At 40.5% G+C, this 23,052-nt stretch overlaps 1 protein-coding gene across 4 annotated transcripts in view; it reads left to right on the top strand.

Annotated features, from left to right (window-relative positions):
- TLN2 (talin 2) overlaps positions 1–23,052 on the top strand; it is a 352,127-nt gene that overhangs the window by 253,686 nt on the left and 75,389 nt on the right. For all 4 annotated transcript variants that reach the window (XM_038419198.2, XM_038419194.2, XM_038419199.2 and 1 more), the window contains 10 exons: positions 368–565; positions 2,648–2,787; positions 7,159–7,252; positions 12,070–12,159; positions 13,288–13,410; positions 14,995–15,138; positions 15,348–15,509; positions 17,759–17,899; positions 19,770–19,951; positions 21,913–22,045. In XM_038419198.2, the coding sequence (XP_038275126.1) occupies positions 368–565; positions 2,648–2,787; positions 7,159–7,252; positions 12,070–12,159; positions 13,288–13,410; positions 14,995–15,138; positions 15,348–15,509; positions 17,759–17,899; positions 19,770–19,951; positions 21,913–22,045 (1,407 nt within the window). The remainder of the gene's footprint in view (positions 1–367; positions 566–2,647; positions 2,788–7,158; positions 7,253–12,069; positions 12,160–13,287; positions 13,411–14,994; positions 15,139–15,347; positions 15,510–17,758; positions 17,900–19,769; positions 19,952–21,912; positions 22,046–23,052) is intronic.

The following is a 23,052-nucleotide window of genomic DNA, read 5'->3' as shown; positions in this document are numbered from 1 at the left end:
TGCTTTTCCTCCTGGCTAATGGACTGCCTACTTTGAGCTCAACTGGTAGAGTCCTGCACTTTGGAGCAAGACGTTTAGAGTTTAGTACCTGCAGTCAGCCCAGCCAGCATAATGGTGGTTGCACAGGATTATGATTCGGGCCCATCTCTGAAATAAAAGAAATCCTAACAATCCAGGTACTGGATGTCAAGCTGGATGATCATAGTGGTCCCTTTTGTCGATGGAATCTATGCAGAGTATTATTGTCAGATTCAAAGATCACACTTTCATTACTTGAATGTTTTGAATTGTTGAACTGCGCAATTAAGGGCTAGTCTGAATGACTGGTCTCTGTGGTCACTAAGACACATCTCTTCTTCTCTTGAAGCTGCCTCCAAGTTCTAAATCTTTCCAAGAAGCCCAAAGTGAACTAAACCAGGCTGCAGCCGACCTGAACCAATCGGCAGGGGAAGTGGTTCATGCTACCCGGGGCCAAAGCGGAGAGTTGGCTGCAGCTTCCGGAAAGTTCAGTGATGACTTCGATGAGTTCCTTGATGCTGGTATTGAAATGGCTGGTCAAGCACAAGTGAGTTTTGATGACTGTAGTGGGTAGCTGTATTACACTGGGCACATAGGGGTGTTAAAGTGTGCTAGCCTAAACCTATATGGAGGCAGTGGATGTTACGGAAGAGTCAGATGTCATTCAGAAGTGACAAAAGCATGGTGGGGTTTGCATATTGTGCACAATAGATGGGTGTATCTGTTCCTGGTGCTTGTTGAAACTATGATTTCATGCTCATCCATGTAGTGTGAGCCTTGTGGTAATTGATTTGTGATCTGTATAGCTGAAGATAGAGTAATCCATTGCCTTTTCTAATGGTCAGTAGCTTTGTAAAGGACCACTTTCTATTGTGGTGCAATTACCCGGGAGTGTAATAGGAGTTTAAGTTAGTTAAACTTAAGCAGCTCTAGAGCTTGAGTGCCCAGTGCCCAAAAGAATCAGAGTATGAAAGGGACTCAGCACACAGTAAAACCCCTATAATCTGAATTGGGCATCTCCATTCAGTGTGACATCAGAGCATATACTTTACATCACATTCATGGATCTGCTGAAGACTGGAGCCAGCCTGTGGAGAAGGTTGGTAAAGTGCAATGTGTGTGACAGCATTGTGTAGTTTTGCAAGGTGGAAGCCCAGGGACTGAATGGACATGGAAACAAAGGAATTCTTTCACCCCTGTTCCCCCAGAAGAAAAATGTAGTTTAAGGGACACTAGGTCTGCACAATACCCGAAGTGTGGCTTTAATAAATTGAGTAGGGTATAGAATGAGTGGGGTATAGAATGAGTCAACTTGCCCTGCTACCATCTTGGTTTTTACCTATTTTGCAGGTAACTGATTGAATTGCAGGCTCCAGTGCTATAAATCTATGCTCTTCAACATCACTATATTTATTAAAGTCACACTTTGGGTCTTGTGCTGACCTAGTGTCCCTTAAACCTAATGCTCTGTGGCTAGAGCTGGGCTAATATAGCAAAAAGCAACCCTGAATATTCTTGCAAACAAAATCCATCAGTTTATGCTGTGCTGATGCTGGTCAGCTCTTAATCACTTACTCACAAACACTAGTGTGGGAGGCCTTTAGTCACAAGGCAGTTCACTGAAGTTAAAAATGTAAATTTTAGTGCAAATGCCTATTTGCAAGAGATATTCTACCAGCAATGATCTTGTGGCCCTTTAGAAAGGTTTGCCTCGATCACACAATATCCATGAATAACTGATTGTTTTCATCTAATGTATAAACAAAAAAGGATGCTTTTTGTCTGTAAATAGTCATTCAGTCGGAACAGAAACAGTATTATATGACTTGGTGACCTGTGAAAGCAGTTCACGTATATAGACTCAAACCCGGTTCACATAAACCAGGTAAAATACAACCAGTTTGCAAATATTTCTAACATGGAAAGGCTAATTTTATTGCATAAATCATTAACAAGAAATCTAACCACTACTGTTTGTCACATACTGTAATCCTGAAATACTATTTTCTAACTTCATGTTTGTAAAATTATTTCTTAGTCATTCCCTGAAAGTAATGTTGTGATGTCAAATTCAAACTATTTATCAAATAAAGCTACATGGTAGATTTAGTTTTCCAGAAACGATTGCTTCTTCATAAAGAGCACCCTTACAATTAAATGTTTGTGAAGGTCTCTTTGCAAAATTTCTGTTTGCTTAAGCCATTAATCCAGTAAAGGTGTAAATAAGAGTGCTTGTAAATGACACAGAAGGTGCTGGAATATAGTCCGTACCCATTGACTGAACAATGTGGGTCAGTTGTGCCAGGCAGAGACATACAAGAGACTTGACAACAAAAGCATTGTTCAGCAAGTAGTTAAATTTCCTTCCACTTCTCTGTGAATGCTCTTACTGTTGGAAATCAAACTCCTTGTATACGGGTTTTTTTTTCTGCTGTATGAAAGGAGCTAGAGGCACCTATCTGGGCAAGCAGAGGCGATACTTAGTGAATGCTGGAATGTCGTCCCATGCATGTCATTGGTTTTAGATGGATAATTCAATTGAATTCCAAAATGTATTGCTTAAAGTTTTATCTGTCTCTCTAGCTGATGCAAACTGTGTATGTAATGTTATGCTGATGTGGTTTTCCAGACTAAAGAGGACCAGATTCAAGTAATAGGGAACCTCAAGAACATCTCTATGGCTTCCAGCAAGCTACTGTTGGCTGCCAAGTCTCTCTCAGTTGATCCGGGAGCTCCCAATGCCAAGAATCTCCTAGCTGCAGCTGCAAGGTACAAGCATATCACCTGCTTTCATTTTCCTAAGACGGTGTTTAATTGTTTTCCTTTGCCATATGTATTATTTGTTAGCTTATCCTTCTGGTGCTCTTGGTTAAGCATATAGGATGTTCCATGCTGCAGCTTAAGTGAAACTGAAATCAGAGGAAGCTTGCTTACACTGGATTCATATAAATCAGTATAGCTCTATTGAAGTCAGAGCCACGCTGACTTACAGCAGATGAAGATCTGGTCTTTTTTTTTCAGAGGACTATTTCTAATGCTTGTTCTTTGTCAGTCCTGTCTACCTCCTTCCCTGCTCTCACACATACAGATGATGAGGATGTTGCTATATGCCTGCTGTTGGCAAGGCTTTCAAAGAAAACTCTTACTAAGCAATGTCCTTGCATATGTTGTGGTTATAAATGGCTCAGTGGGTTCAGGGAGAGATCTTGCTTTTATTTTTTGGCTAAGCACCAGCTTTTTATTTTTGGAGTTTTCATCTCATTTGGGCGTTGCTGTTGATCCTGTCTTTTAAAAGTCCACTCCCGCTCCCCAGTCAAGGAGATGGAATGTATAGACCTTTTGCAAGTCTGCTGTCAGAGCTGCCCAAAAATCTGGTTAATGGTCTGCTGCAGTACCACTACCGGGTGCTCTCACCATGTTATCTTTTTTTCCCAAGTTGCTTTTATCAAAGGAAGTGCACACAATACCATTAGATGACTTAACTTACCCTGGATGTCTCTACTTGGTAAGTGGGAGAGCACTATTCTATAACCCTTGCCTACAAGGAAATCAAGAGGAAGGGAAAATACCTGGCACTGTAATTTCATCGAGCAGAAGTTGGTGACTTTGTTGCAACTCACAGCATAATGAGAAGAATTCTGTAAAAACTATGTGGAATGTAAATCCCTTTCACTGCCGCTGGTATCTGCATTTATCTTCATGACATTACATAGGAGCTTGTTTCCCTGAATTTAAGTTGCACAAGAACTCTGCATAATCCATTACAGAAATCGAGAATTTAATAGACTGTATAGTCTGTTCAAAGTGAAATCTCTGCCCTCTCCTTACCGTCCATGTTTTGATCAGAGAACACAAGTATTAGTAGTTGTACAGCTGGTTGTCTTTCACATTCTTAAATCATTTTCATGGGGTTTTTTTGTTTTAGTTTTTTAAGTCATTAGAAAAATTTCCAGATCTGGATAAATTATTTTCACTTTGGATTGCTGAAAGTGGGGGGTGGGGAGATTAAACTAGTCTTCAGAAGGGAAATATTAAGGGATTGGGAAGAAACTGACATTTTGAAACCTAGACATTAAATAAAAGTGATTTCCAAGGTGAAGCTTGGACTCCATTTGTGAGTATCATGTTCCTTTCATAGCAGAAAAGAATGTATTGGGAAACAAGTGAAAAAGTGTCCATAGACAGAACAGAGTCCAAGCCCAAGAGCTATTTTTGTAGGTCACAGATGAAAATTGCTCAGCCTCGAGATGAATGTGATGCATCTCGTCACAGTGCCCAAGTTCCATAGACTGCCACTTTTGACATGCAGCCTGTGTGTAATAAGAAGGGGGTGAGAATGATCAGCAATTCCAATTGTCGTATTGGACCTGTTCTGCAGTGCTAATATATATACAGTACTTTGTGCTATGCTTTGCTCACCAGACTGACAATACTCATGGTGCAATGCCAGTCATTGGTTCTCAACTTGTGATCTGTGTACTGCGGGTGGCACAGGAAAACCGGCTCAAAGTTGGTCCAGGATTTCCTCCTTGGACCAAAATTTCTAAGCTGCTTTAAAACAATTTCCTCTCATCATCCATTTAAGCAATTGCTGCAGTTTCCACTAGGCTGTTGTACAATTTTGGCTAAGAGTATAGCATTGTACATGTCGCACTGTCTATGACAACATGGTCCACATTATTAAATTAAGTTACTGCTACCCATCTCTCTTGTGTTGCAGCAGATCATCAAATGGCAGCCATTGTATTTTTCCACATGGTGTTAAGCATCACCAATATTGTAGAAATCTTTGCTGTGTATAGCTACTGTACAAAACAAAGGGTTGCTCCTCTGAATGGTGTGGGCCATGTTGTGAAATCTGTTCAAGGGCTGATGACACCTTCACTAGTTTCTATACTGAGCGTCAAACTCAAGACAAAACAAAACTGGAAAAATGCAAAATACACATGACTGTCAGATTCGGGATTGCTCTAAAACATAAAATTCCTTAGCTTACAATTATACTAACTTCTCTCTCCCTCTGTGATATTCACAAAGCCATTCTTTAGTCTGTCTCTGCTAGTTTTCCTCTACAGTTTTGTTAGTTGTGCACATGTATCATGTCATGTCTGAGTGCCAGAAGAAAGCAATGGAGAGACACGTACATATCTCTGTTTCACACACACAAACTGTGTTAAATGAATATTCAAGTTGGAAAAAAAAATAGCATGGAACAAACCATGGCATTTGCTGACATATTTTTCATTTTGCTTGTGTCTTAGACCCTCCCACTCTCCCCACCCACTGCTCCTGTATCTGCAGAATCTTTTCAGTTGAATTTTCATATTCCACAGAAGATTAACTTCGAAGGCATGAGGCAGTGAGGTGTAGGTTAGGTTCATGTGATTTAAAATATTTTTAATTGCATCTGATGTAGTCTGTGTGATCAGGTATTGTTAGCAGCATTCTTGTCTTTAATAAAAAAGATGGTTTTCAAAACACACATTTTTATTAGTGTCTATAATGCTGAGAGTCTGATCAACAAGCAACCAAACACAACATCCTCTAAAGTACACTCTGTCTAAACCAGGGCTTGTGTGGTATTTGAAATGGTTGAAAAATTTAGTTCCACCCTCATTTGGTTTTACCGAGTGGTAGTCAGGTTGAGGGCCCAAGCCATAAACTGGAGCAGGTACAGAGAAGGGCTACTAGGATGATCCGAGGAATGGAAAACTTGTCTTATGAAAGGAGACTTAAGGAGCTTGGCTTGTTTAGCCTAACTAAAAGAAGGTTGAGGGGAGATATGATTGCTCTCTATAAATATATCAGAGGGATAAATATAGGAGAGGGAGAGGAATTATTTAAGCTCAGCACCAATGTGGACACAAGAACAAATGGGTATAAACTGGCCACCAGGAAGTTTAGACTTGAAATCAGACGAAGGTTTTTAACCATCAGAGGAGTGAAGTTTTGGAATAGCCTTCCAAGGGAAGCAGTGGGGGCAAAAGATCTATCTGGCTTTAAGATTCTACTCGATAAGTTTATGGAGGAGATGGTATGATGGGATAATGGGATTTTGGTAAGTAATTGATCTTTAAATATTCAGGGTAAATAGGCCAAATCCCCTGAGATGGGATATTAGATGGATGGGATCTGAGTTACTATAGAAAATTCTTTCCTGGGTATCTGGCTGGTGAATCTTGCCCATATGCTCAGGGTTTAGCTGATTGCCATATTTGGGGTCGGGAAGGAATTTTCCTCCAGGGCAGATTGGAGAGGCCCTGGAGGTTTTTCGCCTTCCTCTGTAGCATGGGGCATGGTTGACCTTGAGGGAGGCTTCTCTGCTCCTTGAAGTCTTTGAACCATGATTTAAGGACTTCAATAGCTCAGACATGGGTGAGGTTTTTCATAGGAGTGGGTGGGTGAGATTCTGTGGCCTGCGCTGTGCAGGAGGTCGGACTAGATGATCAGAATGGTCCCTTCTGACCTTAGTATCTATGAATCATAGACTTCCCCATGAGGTTTCTGGGCAACACAGTTGCTACAGTTCTGTTTTTTATTTGAGGAGAGATGTTGGGTGGTTGTGTTTTTTAATAATTTTTGTTGTATTGTGAACACAACAGTGCTACAGACTGGCTTGCTAGGAAGTGGGTTTTAGGTGCTGCTGTTTCCTGACATTTCCAAGCATAGTGGTTGTGTGGCCAGGCTTAATTTTGAAATTGCACCATAACATTAGATCCAGAATAAAATAAACTGTCAAATAATTTACATTTATTATGCATCAGATTTCCTTTATGAACCAAAACTGTGCAAATGTCTTAGAAACTTGCCATCATGACAGGAAGATCCCACCTATTGCCTATGTGCTAAATGACAAATGATTTGGACAGGGGGCTTATGTTTGAGGTGAGGATTACTGTCGATCAGTTTCAATAGGAGCCTCTTTCACTATGTTTTTCTCAGCAGGGGTTAGTATTGTGTTCTCCCCACCAAATACGGTATTGCTCACTCACTCCAAAAGTACCAGCGGTGAGAGATATGAAGAACATTTGGGCTTGAAACTGCTTTTCATAGTGTATGGATGAATAAGACAAAATTGGAAATAATGGAAGTTGGTCAGTTTTCAAAATCTTTTTTTTTTCTTTTTTCCCCCCTCCTTAGAGCTGTGACGGAGAGTATTAACCAGCTCATCACTCTGTGTACCCAACAGGCGCCTGGGCAGAAGGAGTGTGACAATGCTCTCAGAGAACTGGAGGTATTCTCAAGCTTGTGGTCTCATGGGGTGAACCTTCCTGTGGTGAAGGTGTCAGTCAGGCTTTACATTTTTGTTTCCCTGTCTGAGTAGCCGCTGTGTCATAGTCTCCCCGACTTGATATCTGTGGCAGAATTTTTTTCCCTCTAATTGTATATGAGATAGGCAAAGAGCTTTCTAGTGGAGACAAACTTAGCACAACTTCTACTGAGTTGGTGAAAGGGAGTTTACATTTTACTCCATATGACAGAGCAGCCGTATATAGGACTATCAAGATACCAGTTTCCACTGCAGCAATTTGGAGGGTGCACACACAAGGACAGAGGAGATGAGAAGAAGGGTTTACAGTTAGAAATCTTTCACTGAGATGGCTGATAGTACCCTGAAGGAAGCCGTGACATCTTAGCTTTTCTGCTGTGGCTCTGTGTAATTGGATATCAATGATTCTGAAAGTCACATCTAAGAAAAGTAGATCATGGTTTTTATATTCCTCTAGACTTCTAATTCCTCATATTTTCTTTATCTCAGTCTAGCTGAATGTCTTTCAACATTGCATGTTCTAGTACACACACTGTATCTGCTACATGAGTGTTGTGACAATACCTCTGTAAATTGACTCTGTAGTGGATAGTTAGTTTGCTCTTGTTGAAAGGCCAGGTGCCTATGTTAATATCAAACCAATCAGCACCTGCTCCAAAATGCTAGGCAATAGCGTGTGAAGCTAAGCTAAATTGGTGTTAAGTTATTTAGGCAGTTTATGTCAACCTAAGTGTGTCAGTGTCTACACTACGTCCTTGCTCCCGCTGATGTAAGTGCCCTACTACACTGACATAATAACTCCACCTGCACAAGAGGTGTAGGGCTTATGTCAGTGTAGTCAGGGTGATACAGTGTGTGTAGTTCTGAGGGAGGATGTTAATATTCCGGAGTTTGTGGAGGAAATCAGGTGTGTCCGGAAGGAAGCTGGCCCTTTGTGTGGTGAATGGTTTGAGGATGGCTTCTATGAATCCCAATATTCCTTGAGTAAAAGTGCCATGGGCAGATATGATTGGTCTGCCAGGGTTTTCTTGTGTGCGTATCTTTGGACACTTGTGGAAGGTCCCCGGGGTAGTTTGTGGGGGTTGAGTTTGTAGAGTTTATCTTGGAGTTGTTTGGGGAAGGATTTGATGATGTCTTTAAGTTCGTAGGTAAGTTGTGGTTTGGGTGGGGGATCTTTGAGTTCTTTACAGTAGGTGGGCTAGGAGAGTTGTCAGTTGGCCTTGTTAACTTAGTCATCACAGTCCAATAACAGATATTACTTCACCCACCAGGTCTCTCTAATATCCTGATACCGACAAGGCTGAAACTACACTGCATATTACATTGTTCCTACACATGCACACATGCTGTTTTTGTAGTGATTCAAGACAAAAAATGAAAGGGCCGTGGGAAGTGTTTTTTCTTGGTACTTTAAGAATTCCCTCACCATGACATGGGCTCTTCTTGTGCAGAGCTGATGTGATCAGCAGTGTGATGTGGCTTTCTGGCTGTGTTTGTAATGCTGATAACTGCCTTACCATGTTGAGGCTTTAACTTTATGCCTACATTTTTTCCATCATTCCTTCTTCAGGCTAAAAGGAACAAATAAATTAGTTAGATGCCTTAGATGCCACCAGTTCTGTTAGAAGCAAGGGCTTCTTAATGATTGTAGAAGAGGTCATGATCCCAAAAGCCAAATGGTTTAGGATCTTGTAAGGAAAGGAGGTATGAGTGGGATGATACTAACACTTAAAACCAAATTTGGCCTGAATAAAAGTGGGTACAACACAGTGTAGTCTCAGTTTGTTACAGTGTACTTGTAGAAATTGTTTCAAGCTACAGCATGTGACTTTACCACAGTTCAGAGCTACTGTCAGGAGAGATCCTCAGTTTTCATCTGTGGATGTGTCTTGTTCAGAGGGGCAAAGAGAACGAGTCTCTAAATCAGAAATGTTATGGTGCTGTGCTTTGTTTCTTCTCTTTATTAATTATATTATTTAGAAAAGGCATATTAACAGAGTTATTGGGAAATCTCAAATCCAATGATTTTGTGTATTTTGGGTTGGCAACAAGCATCAAAATGCTTTGATTTTTGTTGGGGGAAAAGGGAGGGAGAAGGTTGTCACGATGATGAATTCAAGCTGAAATGCAACCAGTGCTAAGTGTGTTATAGTAGGTGTGGGAGTGGAGATATGGAGTTGTCGCACTTTTAATAACAGTAACAGTTTCAGTGAGTATTTGTAAGAACTCTCAGCAGTAAAAGTCCAAGGACATTGCCCTGGCATTTTTACCACTAAACAAAACACTTCTTTCTTTTGCTTTTAAATTTCAAATCACCTGTGTACAGTACAGTTGTGCTTAAAGTCAACTTTTCTCCTTGATTTACTGCATGACCAGTGTATGAAAATATCAGTGAAGAGTGATATTTTTAATAACACAGGCCAAGGAGAAAGTCAATGGAAAAACTTATAGGCTGATTACACAGCTCTTCCTTGATTCTTTGATCCCAAAGGAGGAGTGGCAAGAGATGGGATTTAACTGGAGGAAAAAGCAATAGTAGAGCAGAAAGGGATTAAGCACTGAGTGAACAAATGAGGTCTCAGACCTGCTAGCACACAGGTTGATGTGACTGGCAAGCTCTGATCAGAGTCCCTGGACACAAATAGCAAATATTAGCATAGCTTTGGATAAAAGCTTGCACAGTGCTTGCTCTCTTGCTATTCCTGTCTTTGTTCATTACTATTAATTGTTCATTTCTGTGAGACTTGCCCATATTAATATAAAAGTCAAACTAGAAATGAGATTGACTACCTGTAGCTTCTTCCATGTAAAATGGAACCATGTTGAGAAGACAGGTGACACCTCTCCAGAGACCTGTAAGGAGCAGGAGCCTGCTGGGAGGGAATCCTCAGCTAGGAGAGTTGCCAATGTCTGTGGGCCTGGTGGGAGAGCTATAAGAAAGGGGAAGCTCTGATAAAGGGCTGCAAAGACTTGAGCCTATGGGAAAAGCTAGGTGGATGCTGAAGCCAGTTACCTACTGAAATGACTAATTTTGTCTGAGGAAAGCTTGGTGGAAGATTCGTGGTGTTTTGAACTTTGTTAATAACCCAGACTCTTGAAAAGGAGACTGATAGAGGGAAAACCCCTGCAGTGTGAAGTCAGATGAACTTGGGCAGAAGGGGAAACAGGCAGCAGCAGGGTCTGAAGCCAGACCTAGGTAAACCTATAAGAAGCTTATAGGAGTGCCCATCAACATCAATAGGTGCTACCCATTTCATTTTTATTATGGTTAAGCTATAAGGGTGTTTCCCCATCACCTGCCTTTTTCCCTCCCTCACCAATTTCTCCTACTTGCCTCCTGAGCTCCCTACAATAACTGGGAAGTATAGCGTTAGTATAACTCGAGTGTTTCATCAGTGACTTAAGTATAGTGTCCACATACCCTGGGCCTGCCCTGTGGATCCGATCAAGCAAAGCTGCACAGACTTTGTGCTTTCCCAGGAGTATGGAGACTTTGTTTAACTCTCTCTAGGCAGATGGATGTGGCGAGTCACTCCTAGACTTCAGGATAAGGAACAGACAGGAGGGTTTTTAGCAGCAGCAGTTGCTTTTTAACTGTCAATCTGCTGTTCTGTTTTTTTGCTCTTTCCTGTCATCTGTCCAGGAAGTCTTACAGGTCCAGTCTCTGGAGCAGTGAATATGTGGATAGAACATGATTTGCTCACTGCTGCTCAGTAAATTGCTATGGAGAGGTGAAGCAGGGTATTAAAGTACTCTAGGGGATAGAGAAAGAGGGGAGCAGGAAGCAACAGCAGAACTGTTAGCGGAAGAGATCTCTTGTTAATGCTGCCTTTTTCATACAATAAGATAACTGACGGTAAAGCGCTTAAAGGAAATGATCTTGACCGTAACTTTTAGGCTGTTATAAGACAGCATACGAAGCACGGCTCAAGTTCAAAAAATTGCTTTAGAGTTAAAAGTTAAGCTCTGATAAAAGATCTAACATTTAAATTTTTGCTCAGATTTCCTTTGCTGAAGAAAATCATGCAGCAAATCTTTCAGCTGTAGCCCCTTACTAACTTCCTATACTTCCTGATTTCACTCATGTTGGAAAGACCATAAAAATAGCTCATCAGGCTGCTATTCAGCTTCCATTTTGACTGTAAGCATGAAAATCGGCTTAAAAAAACAATTTAAGCAAAAGAGAAGACTTGCCCGTTGGATTTTTTTTTAATATTGTGAGAATAGTTTTGTCCAAATATATTGATTCCTGTTTACAATATATGAAGTAGCTTCTCCCTTGGATACCTCTGTGCAGTACTCTCAAGGTGTGGGTTAACCCCAGGAGAAGGGCAACTCTTACTTAATTCTACTTGTCACATCAGTATTTTCCGAGAGCATTTGACAGAGGGAATGGTGCTGGGAGGTTCTGTTGGCAGGGGAACAAAATGCAAGCAGATGGTGCACTTACATTTAGCCAGGTGACTCTTTGTGTCTCCACACAGCAGGTAACAAGAGGTGGCAGCTTCTTGAATCAATGTTTTTATTCCCAGGAAGGCTCTGAGTTCGAAAGGGGGTTTGCCGGTTTGTGTTACGATAACACAGAGGAAAGTTTACAAATAGTCAGCTACTAAAATATCTACATATTGCAGTGCCTGGGAATCATATTTCTTGGCCTGGAGATAAAGAAACTAGGATGTGCAGATGTGTCCACTGGTTTAATTATTGTGGTGGTGTATTTGTCTGGCTCAGATCCGTGTTATAGCTACTGTAGTAACTGAAGCTGCTCTCCTTTCTTTCAGACAGTTAAGGGAATGCTGGATAACCCCAATGAACCTGTAAGCGACCTCTCATATTTTGATTGTATTGAAGGTGTTATGGAAAACTCCAAGGTAATTCTGTTACACGCGGCAGTAGAGTATGTGTTAAACAATTTCTAATCAATGGAGGGGTTTGCATGCTAATAAAATACATTGGAAAAAGAAGGTTTGCTTCAGTCTGCTTCTAGGAAAAATTTTTGTGCTCTAACTTCATGAAATTCTCTGGTAAAACTCCATTTGAGACTCTTGTGAGCAATCTTTATGCTGCTGTTTGGATTGTTTGTTTATCTAAAGACCTATTGTGCTGATAGCATTAATGTCATGTGATTGCCTTGTGATGTTGTCTGAGACCTAACTCACTAGCAATCCAAATACTTTAGGATACCAGCAAGTACTGTAAAATGTGGATTATTTTTAGCTATTTTATGTCCTGTGTTTAAACTAGAAAAAATCATAATCTATGGGAAACACCTTTTTTTAGTTTTAAAACTTCATTTCCCCCCACCAGCCCCCCCCAAAAAGCTTGTGTTAATTGACTAGCTTTGCCTATTGGAATAAACCTTAGTCCCAACTGTGATTCAAACTGAAATTAGTTTTTCACTGTGTCTACTCTATAGTGGTTAATCAATTCTTTAAGTGTTAAAAGTTACCACTACCTCACCATAAAGGTATTTTACAGTGAAAATCTTACCACACTCTGGAAATCCTCCCCTGAAAGTTTAAGTGCATCTTCATTTTGACCTTTTCAGAGTGTGATGCATTGGAATAATCCCAAAATCTTCATAATCTAAAAGAAAAGGAGGATGCCTAATGCACTGGAGCATAAAGAAAAGGAGTACTTGTGGCACTTTAGAGACTAACAAATTTATTTGAGCATAAGTTTTCGTGAGCTGGAGCATGGAATTAGTTTGCTTTGCTGCTATACCAAAGGCATTGCAAGCTAAAAAAAAACCGAGCAAGATAGGCTTCGGTGGGACAAACACTAAAATTTTATAGGCATTCCGATGTTGGGACATTTCCTGTATGCCAAGCTGCAAGTACTTTTTCCACTAAGTTTCAGCAAGCTTTTTGGGTCAGGCAAAGAGGCTGTGCTGAATAGTTGCCTCTGCTCCTGTGTGCAGTCCAGGAAAACTTGGAAAACGCTGCTGTGTAGAGTGAAGTATATTGGGGGAATAATTTACCTTATTTTCAATTGTTAAGGTCCTTGGAGAGTCAATGGCAGGCATTTCCCAGAATGCCAAGACTGGGGATTTGCTGGTCTTTGGAGAATGTGTTGGAGTTGCTTCCAAGGCTCTTTGTGGTCTCACAGAGGCTGCAGCCCAGGTAACCACTTGTTCATGAAGCCTGTAAAACAAATATGAATCTGTTTGTTTCTGTATTGCTGTATCTTGTGTGTGTAAATATTTGAGCTTTCATTCCTGTTGGCCAAAGAATCAAAATATTTGCATTGTTCAGTATTTTTCATCTTGGAAGAGTAGGACAGACATTAAGTAATACAGCATCATAGCACACTTGTGAGGTGAGGGAAGCAATATTATGCCTGTTTTGTATGGAGGGAGAATGCGGCAGGGAGGTTAAATGAGTTTCCCAAGTTTATAGAGGAAGTCAGTGTCAGAGCCATGCCATGAATTTGTGTGTTTGTACCTCCCAGTTCTATGCACAGTCCCCAAGATCTTGCCCCCTCAGAACTAATTTAGTAGAAGGAAGCCCAGCCAAGCCTGAGTTACTTCGAAGCTGGGTAACTTGAGCTTTGTGCCTTAAGCTAATCACAAAAAAAGCGTTCTGTGGGTCATTTTTAATAATCAGCCCACGTCTTCAAACTATACATAATCTCGTTCCCTTTTAGCACAGGAAAAGAGATTATGGTAAATGTATGTTTTAGACCCATTACACCTGTCTGGATATTTTCTCAGTATCTAAGAAGCTTAAAATGTTGCAACATTCAGAGGTGTATTATTGTTATTGGATCACTCTGCCAAAATTGCATACTTCAAACCAGCCTGAGTCCCAAGTTACTGAGCTGCTCCCCCTGGTGACCAAAAGCTATATTGCCTTCTCAGTGGACGAGCCAACTCTGAGGGACCATCCTATGCAGCTGCAAATAACTCTGCCGTCCTCTCCCCCCTCCCCTCCCCACACACAAAAATATAATTAATCTGTGACTGTGAGCTTCCTGGGCCCTGCAGTTAGTCCTATCTGTAAGGGAAATCAGAAAGAAACCTCCAAACATAGCTTTGACTATATAAATAAATCCTGATCTCTGTGGTAAGAAGTGTAGAATTATTGTTTAAATAAAAACTGAGATTATCACTGACCATTATGTGTCCTTTCGGGGTGTGGCCTGCAGCTGGATGGGCCCTACGGTCAGCTCTAGAAACAAAGCATCTCTTTTGTGCTGTGACTAAACGTGTAACTTTACGCTTTGTTGTACATTGAAGAGGATAGTTTTTTCTTCAAGGTGTGAAAAGGTGATGTGTGGGCAACTGTAGTCTTTAATTTTCTATTCATACCTGACCAAAATACTGGGCCCCTCAAAATCTGGCTGCTCTGGGTGGATGAAAGTTACCTTGAACAGTCAGCATCAGAGTTCTTACCTGACTGCCCTAGGGATAAATCAGTTCTCCTTCGATGCTTATTGGATAATGAAGTATCTTTACCCTTTGGATTTTGCTGAGTAGTTTTGTTTAGGCTAATGAGATTTCACAAATCATATTACAGACATGCCAGCTTTTACATCCTCCTACAGACTTGTTGCTAGGCATTTATTAATAGCAGCTTTACTATACGACTTCTAACTACAGCCCGACCACCCTGGTCAATAAACATTTGGCTGGCTCATTAAACAGTTGGAATGGGTTTAGCATAATCTTCACATTTGCTTTTAATTTAATCTTGCTCCCTTTCTAGGCCGCTTACCTGGTTGGCATCTCAGATCCCAACAGTCAGGCTGGTCACCAGGGGCTTGTCGATCCTATCCAGTTTGCCAGGGCCAATCAGGCAATCCAGATGGCATGTCAGAATCTGGTGGATCCAGCAAGTAGCCCATCACAGGTAACTCTTTCCAGAGGATTGTAATGAGACCTTTTCTGAGTTTCATTAGGAGCCATCTGTTTTCTTTATATGGATGGTTGGTGAGGGGAAATAGTCAGTTTGTGAACACAGAAAGGGTTTGAATCGCTGTTTGTTCAGAATTAGAATGTCATTACTACCTCTTTCCTTTGCCTGGTTCTTCACCTTTTTTGTGCCATCTGTTTTTTCAGGTTTTATCAGCTGCCACAATAGTGGCCAAGCATACTTCTGCTTTGTGTAACGCTTGTCGTATTGCTTCATCGAAGACAGCCAACCCCGTTGCCAAGAGACATTTTGTGCAATCTGCTAAGGAGGTCGCAAACAGCACTGCCAACCTGGTGAAAACTATCAAGGTACATGTTTTCTTTTGTTATGCTTTCATTTCTCCTCTGCTCTGCTGAAACAGAAGATCTGGTTAACAGTATCTTCTTTCTCTTTGCAGTACACTTTTTAAAATATTGTCATTCATTAGGGGCTCCCATCATGGACCAGAACCCCATTATGCTAGATACTGTACAGACGCACCTTGTGTAACCTGGAAAGCTGTAACACTTTAACTGTACTGGTATCGTTCAAGTGGCACAAGCCTCCTTAGTGTGGATGCAATTGTAAAGAAACTGTATAAAGAGTTATGAATTGCTCTACTGACATAAAGGGGCTGTATAACATAGAGCTGTTCCCATATGGGAAGGGATATAAGCTATACTGCTATTACACACACACACACACACACTGTTAAAAAGATTACTACAGTTGCAAAGTCAAGCACCCAAAATGCAACCTTAATTTGACCCCTTGTGCATATGCATTGTGATACACTCTTTAATTACATGATCACATACCATTTTTTCCACAGGACTCTTGCCTCATTGAGTACATAGAATGGATGGTGCTCACTTAATGAGCAGCTGTTCAGTATTGTTTTATCCTCCCCATTCAATGTGTGGCCCATGCCTTATTTACTGTACATTATTAAACCACTGCTTTGAAGATAGAATTATTAATGTGTTCAGGGGCTTTTCTGCAGTGCTCATCACTGTAATATCCGAGTGTTTCACACTCGGATGACATACATTTATCTTCACAACACCCAGCAAATAAAGCAGGGGTCCTATAGACAACATTTTCCTTTGCTACACAGCTGTGATAGATCCTCAGAGCAGGTCCATCCTGTGAACAGGCAAGAGACTAGAAAAAATTGTGCGTGATTGTGGAATTAAAGACTGTATCATGGTGTATAAGCACATGGGAGACTGACTAAGGTTGCACAGGCACCTTTATTCTTGCAGCTCTTAACCTTCGAGTGCTTGCCTTCGTAACCTTAACAAAATGTTCTTTTAACATTAGTTTTGAATGTGTAATTCCCTAGTTTTTTGGTATTTTTTACATGAAAGAACAGGATGGACTTGCTACAAGGATGGAAAGTTTCATCCCAAACAGTTAAAGTTTGGCAAAGTTATAAGCAACTAAAATCAGGGTCTTGTAATGGGAGGGGTTGGGCAACCTTAATAAGAGGAGAGACTAAATTAATAGATTTTAAGGCCAGAAAGGACCTTTGTGATCATTTAGTTTGACATCCTATATAGCGCAGGTCAAAATAATTCCTAGAGCATATCAGCTATGCTTATCATATCGATGTGTACACTTGGGCTTGTATATCAGTAAAACATCATACCCTAAGTGGCATAGTAATACTTGTACAACTTTCAAGTGTAGACCAGGCTTAAATGTTCTTGCTGCATATGAAACAGGTGACCTCTGCAATTCTCGCTGTTAGTTGTCTGGAATCCAGGGTTTGAGGTTGGTGAGACCATCTCAGGGACTCTGCTTGTGTATCAGAAATAACACTCAGAATTGAGAGAGACTAACTTGTTTCAGAATTGAAATATACAAGCTAAAAATAATATTTAGCTTTTGTTAAATGTCAACCATTTTTTTTCTAAATACCTCCCTGAGTTCCAGTAGGAAGCGGTTTCTCTTCTTGTGAGAAACATCGGAATCATGGATCTGAATCTTTCAGTAAGCCATGAGATGGCCTGCTGCTAAACTTCTTATAAAACAACTATATTCAGAGGACTTGATTTTGTTATGATTTTACACTGAAGCTGCTTTCATGTTGAGCTGTTTCCTGCGAGATTATGAAGGAGATGAGTTCACTTATGTGAGAATGAGTCAATAACAGCTATGAAGACGAATGTCTGGTTTAGAGGTTTTAGTTTCCAAGAAAAGAATCAACTTGTTAGCAACTTCCATCTCTGTGGACTTGAGGTATTAAAACATGATTTATGGGAAGTCATCAGAGTGCAATTATTTTAAGCTTTTTTCCTGTTCTTTGTAGCAGCACAGCTGCTTTGGGCTTGGGGTCAATAATCATATGAATAAGTGAAGAAACATACTGTATTAAATTTTACTTCTTTTTTCTAAAGTGTTAAGATCAGTCTTGTGTCTGGAGGAACTTTCAAATCTCTTTGCAAATCTCAAATGTTATAAATGTTTTGAAAGTTACAGTGAATTAAACCATCTTCCTTCTGTATATGACCCTGCTGAGCCTTTACAAATGGGCTCTTGCATGCCAGAGACTAATTGCCATGTTCTTTGCCAGGCCCTGGATGGTGATTTCTCTGAAGATAACCGCAATAAGTGTAGAATTGCGACTGCACCTTTGATTGAAGCTGTGGAAAATCTGACAGCATTTGCTTCCAATCCAGAGTTTGTCAGTATACCAGCCCAGATCAGCATGGAGGTAGGTAGTGAGTTGTATTTGTATCACAAAGTAACCATGTGAGGTGCTCTCCTGCCCTCAAGATAGCTTTATTATCAAAGTTAAAATGTAGAGTTAAACTTTTGTAACCAGGAAAACCTTTGAAGAACTTGATCCTACATTGAGTTCCAGGTGGGCAAGCAGAACTCATTGCAGGATCAGGGTTTATGATCCCAAAGCAGGAACAAAATTTATGTGGATTTAAAACTGGGGGTCGGTACCCCTCAGGGGGTTGCGGGGTTATTACACGGGGCGGGGTCGTGAGTGTCAGCCTCCAACCGAAGCCCCGCTTTGCATCCAGCATTTCTAATGGTGTTAAATATATTAAGTGTTTTTAATTTATAAGAGGGGGTCACACACAGAGGCTTGCTATGTGAAAGGGATCACCAGTACAAAAGTTTGAGAACCACTGATTTAAAGTAACAAATGATGCACTGTCAACCAAAGGAGTGAATAATCCTTTATTTTTCTTACTTGGCCAGTCCTGTGTTCAAGATTCCTTCTTTTCCTTTGAGAATTGCTTGCAGCACAGATACGTGAAACATAGTTTTTCCCACATTCCCTGTACAACTGATACCCTGCGACAAAAGCTCATTCCTGGTTGAAACCTCTGCCCTCGCTGAAGGGCTGATCTCATCTGCCAGGCTGCATTCCTTGAGTTCCTTCGTATGGACCTCTTGCAGGCAGTGCTCTCTTTCAGTTAATCAATGACCTTGAATTTCGTACAAGCATGACAAGCCTTGTGATGCTGCGATAACAACTTTTATCTCTTGTTGCTAGCATGTAATGTGGTACTAATGACTTGCACGTTGTGTCAGATACTTCTCGCCATCTGGGGAAGTCATAAATCTGCCAGGTTTCAAAGCCAGCATTACAATTTAAAATGAAATTATCACTAGGATGCACTGAATGGCTTACGTGACAGTTGTCCTGCGTCTGGATCAAGTGGTGGGAATTTGTGCTGACAAGAAGTAGCTTTTTGTGGGGAGTTATGTTTCACAAAACAAAACCATTTAACATTTTGGGAGACTAAAGCTTGTTCAAAACTATGTAAAATCCCATTGTAAGAGAGCTTATATAGCATTGCAGACATGTTCAGAGTTGATTTGCAAACTGTTTCCTGCTTTCAGTGGCCTGGAGACTGGCAGGACTGGAGACAGCAGAAGCAGAGGATTCAGTAATTATGTCTGTCCGGATCCACATGTTGTGGGACTTAATGTAGGCTTGGGGCCTGCCCCCTCCAGGCCTGTTGTAGTTGGTGTTTCTAGCTTGCTGGCATCCAATCAGGATATTAGGTACAAATATTGTAACCCAGTTACAATATTTTAGTCCATATTCAACTAATCCTCTGAGAAGGCATGTTTGCCTATATCTCATAATTGTTGCAACTGGCTATCATGTTGCTAAATTATACCCACCAGTTCTCCATTTGGCAGGAGTCATGGGCTTCTCTTTTCACTTGAATGTATCCCTTTGCTAATCTGAAAGCGGTCTCCTTAATTACAGCAAAGAGAAAATTAGCCAGATTTTTTTGCTTTCTACAGTGAATTTACTGCAGTGACTTCTCCCCGTCTAATATTACATGATGGTGCAGATCTTGATGATCTACACATGCCCTAAATAGAACTAGTTCTTCAGGAGCAAAATAAATTGACAAGTTCCAAGGGTGACTTACAAATGTTCTGCATTTCCTGTTAGTGTGGGAGAGATGAATAGTTCAGTGTTACGTTCAGTCCTCCCTCAATACATGTCTTTGTTAGAATGCAGGCGAGTCCAAGTGTTTGCCACTCATTTTGAAGAAGATTCTAATTCTGTTCCTTGCGCATGTGTCTTGCTGCTCTTTTGATCACAGGGATCTCGAGCACAGGAGCCAATTCTGATTTCCGCCAAGACGATGTTGGAGAGCTCAGCTTTATTGATCAAAACTGCTCGTTCGCTGGCCATCAATCCAAAAGACCCACCTACCTGGTCTATACTTGCTGGGCATTCGCACACAGTTTCAGATTCAATTAAGAGTCTGATCACTTCCATTAGGTGTGTTTTCTGTCATAACTTTTTTTATCTTCCACTCTCATGCCGTAATGCTCCAGCACCTTATCCAGTATGTAGAATGAAATGGTGGTACCTAATGGCCCATGCTACCATTGTCATTTTATCAATGAAAACCATTTAAAGGGATTTGAACACCATTTGCTTATCCTATATAGCTGAATAGTAAGTCATGGATAGTTGAAGGGACAGAGGGAGCTGTGGTAAGAGAGTTATTTTTTCTCTATTGCCCTCCATTGTTTTATTCATTCTTCAAAGTTTGAAAGTGAAATTTAATTCCTTAACAGCTTGTGCTTTTGTCTGATTGACAAATATTGATTGAATTCTATGGTGCACAAGGTCTCTCTATTTATACTTTATGCGCAATCATCATTGATGATTGCACAGCTCTGGAAAGTGGGGGTTTTGCCAAGTTCCTCCTTTTATTGAGTTTAAAGCAAATAGAGCAGAAAATATGGTAGGGCCTATGTAAATTGGAATGTATTTAAAACACACTTAGCAGTATTCAGAACATGGAAGACATTCCCTACAAATTGACAAAAATTTTGAGGCAAATCAAATGGGATGTCTAGGGATCTGATTCAGCAAAGCACATTCTGAAGTGCTTAGCTATACCAGGACCAAAGTAACTTGAGTGTTCTTAAAGCGGCAAAGAGTCCTGTGATACCTTGTAGACTAACAGACATATTGGAGCATAAGCTTTTCGTAGGTGGCATGCATCCAACGAAATGGGTATTCACTCAGGAAAGCTTATGCTCCTATACGTCTGTTAGTCTATAAGGTGCCACAGGACTCTTTGCCGCTTTTACAGATCCAGACTAACACAGCTACCCTTCTGATATTTGAATGTTGTTCTCTACTACAGTTTTTTTCCTGTTTACTTTATAAGATTATTCTTGCATGTATGTGCTCACGTGTGCCTTAATTTTACAAGAAGCACTAAATCTCTTTTGTATGCAAACTTAAACACACTTGAAAAGAGGGATTACGTTATGTATTCTAACTCTTAGTGGAACTGGGTACTGAGTGAATAAACTGTATGTTGGTGGCTGTGTATTAGCATCTAAGGTAATATTGTCCTTTCATGATTTTATACTTCAACCACAAACTGCCAGTCTAGATTAAAGTCCCCACAGATTAATTTCCATTAAAATGTATTTGCATTTGAGAGTAAAACTTAGCTAATACCCACGGAGTTCTTCATGGAGCTATTGGCTGATTTCTCCTCTGCCTTCAACAGAGGATGGGAGGCTTTGTTCATCTGTCTCAGTTGCTCCTTAAGTCCTGCTTATTCAAGTCCTCTGCCATGGCCACCTTAGGAGGGCTCTTTCCTGAGGTGGCTAGTGCAGCTACTTATTCACCTGGGAGAGTATCCTGGTTCTGCTTCATTAAAGGCTCCCTTTTCTTGCCAAATCCCTAGAGCTTACATGCCACAAAACATCTGGAATATCTCAGCTATTTTGACAGGTTTCAGAGTAGCAGCCGTGTTAGTCTGCATTTGCAAAAAGAATAGGAGTACTTTTCTCTAAGGTGCTACAAGTACTCCTCTTCTTTCAGCTATTTATGTGTATCAAACCCTTATTGGCAAAAAGAAAAGGAGTACTTGTGGCACCTTAGAGACTAACAAATTTATTAGAGCATAAGCTTTCGTGAGCTACAGCTCACTTCATCGAAATGCATCCGATGAAGTGAGCTGTAGCTCACGAAAGCTTATGCTCTAATAAATTTGTTAGTCTCTAAGGTGCCACAAGTACTCCTTTTCTTTTTGCGAATACAGACTAACACGGCTGCTACTCTGAAACCCTTATTGGTACAACAAACCTAGTTTTCTTCCTTACTGCTCCACTTACCTCATATATTGTCTATTAATGAAATACATTTGTGTGTGAATTCCTGAATGAGGACCTCCTTCAACCTTGAATTACCATATCTTCTTTTTGTTTCAGGGACAAAGCCCCGGGCCAGAGAGAATGTGATTACTCCATTGATGGAATCAATAGATGTATTAGAGATATTGAGCAGGCTTCCCTTGCAGCAGTCAGTCAGAACTTGGCCACAAGGGATGACATCTCAGTTGAGGTAAGGCAGACTGCACTGTAACTGAGTAAAATTAAGCACTCCTACTTGTCTTTTGCTTTCCTTCATATTAGAAGGAAACTGGAACTAGGAACTGTGTAGTGGCAGCACAGACTGCCCTCAGGGGAGAAATTTTCCCATTAGAAGGCTCTAATGGCAAATTCACAGATTTGTTCATAGGGAGACTTATTTCTTGCCTAATCTGGGGTGTTTAATGGTGGTGTTAATAGGGCTTTATGATAGGGAAGGTAGTGAGGCAAAATAAAATTTGGGATGCCATTGCTGTTTACCTATTGGGGAATGGAACTTGCTTACATTGTAATATAAGATTATAAGACGGGGGGGGGGGGGGGAAAGCAAAGGAACCAGAAATGCAGATGCAACGCGTGTTTTGTTAAGAGCGGATGACTAGATGCGATTTAGCAGCTCATCAGAGTAGGCCTCAGGGACATTATTTTTGCATATTTGCTTTTGTGCCTTAATACTAAGATATCATACATTGATCAACTGCTTCAGTAAATTGGACGGCAGACAGCACACTCCCAAGCTAAGCATTCCACATTGCAAGGGTTCAATTTATTCATGAGAGAAAAGCTACTAACAATTACTCGTAGCATGTAGTGAGCACTCTTGAGTGACAAACTTCATATTTTAAGTAAAGTTTCTTCATTAATAGTAAATGTTATCACCATCCCTGTCTCCTACGCAAAACAGCTTTACATTTTCTTCCAATTTTAATGAAATTGGTATGAAATTCTTCTCTCTCAAATTTGCCCTCTTGCATTTGCACATGCTAGTGGTTGTTTATTTTCAAGCTAAGCAGCAATGCTAGATACACCACTAAAACTTATCTTACTGGAGAGACTCATAAGAAATAAAAGTGTATTAAGTTACCACAAAAGTGGTTTGTTTTTTTTTAAAAAAAACAACTTAATTCCTCTTTCCTCTTGTTAAAAATGTCCATCCTGTTTTGCACCTTGCTAATAGTGCTGGAAGTTTTAATAAGCACT

This window comes from Dermochelys coriacea, chromosome 10 (genome assembly GCF_009764565.3).
Source record: "Dermochelys coriacea isolate rDerCor1 chromosome 10, rDerCor1.pri.v4, whole genome shotgun sequence".
Classification (NCBI taxonomy): Eukaryota; Metazoa; Chordata; order Testudines; family Dermochelyidae; genus Dermochelys; species Dermochelys coriacea.
The sequence above is the reverse complement of the archived record's forward strand: the minus strand, read 5'-3'. Positions and strand labels throughout refer to the sequence as shown.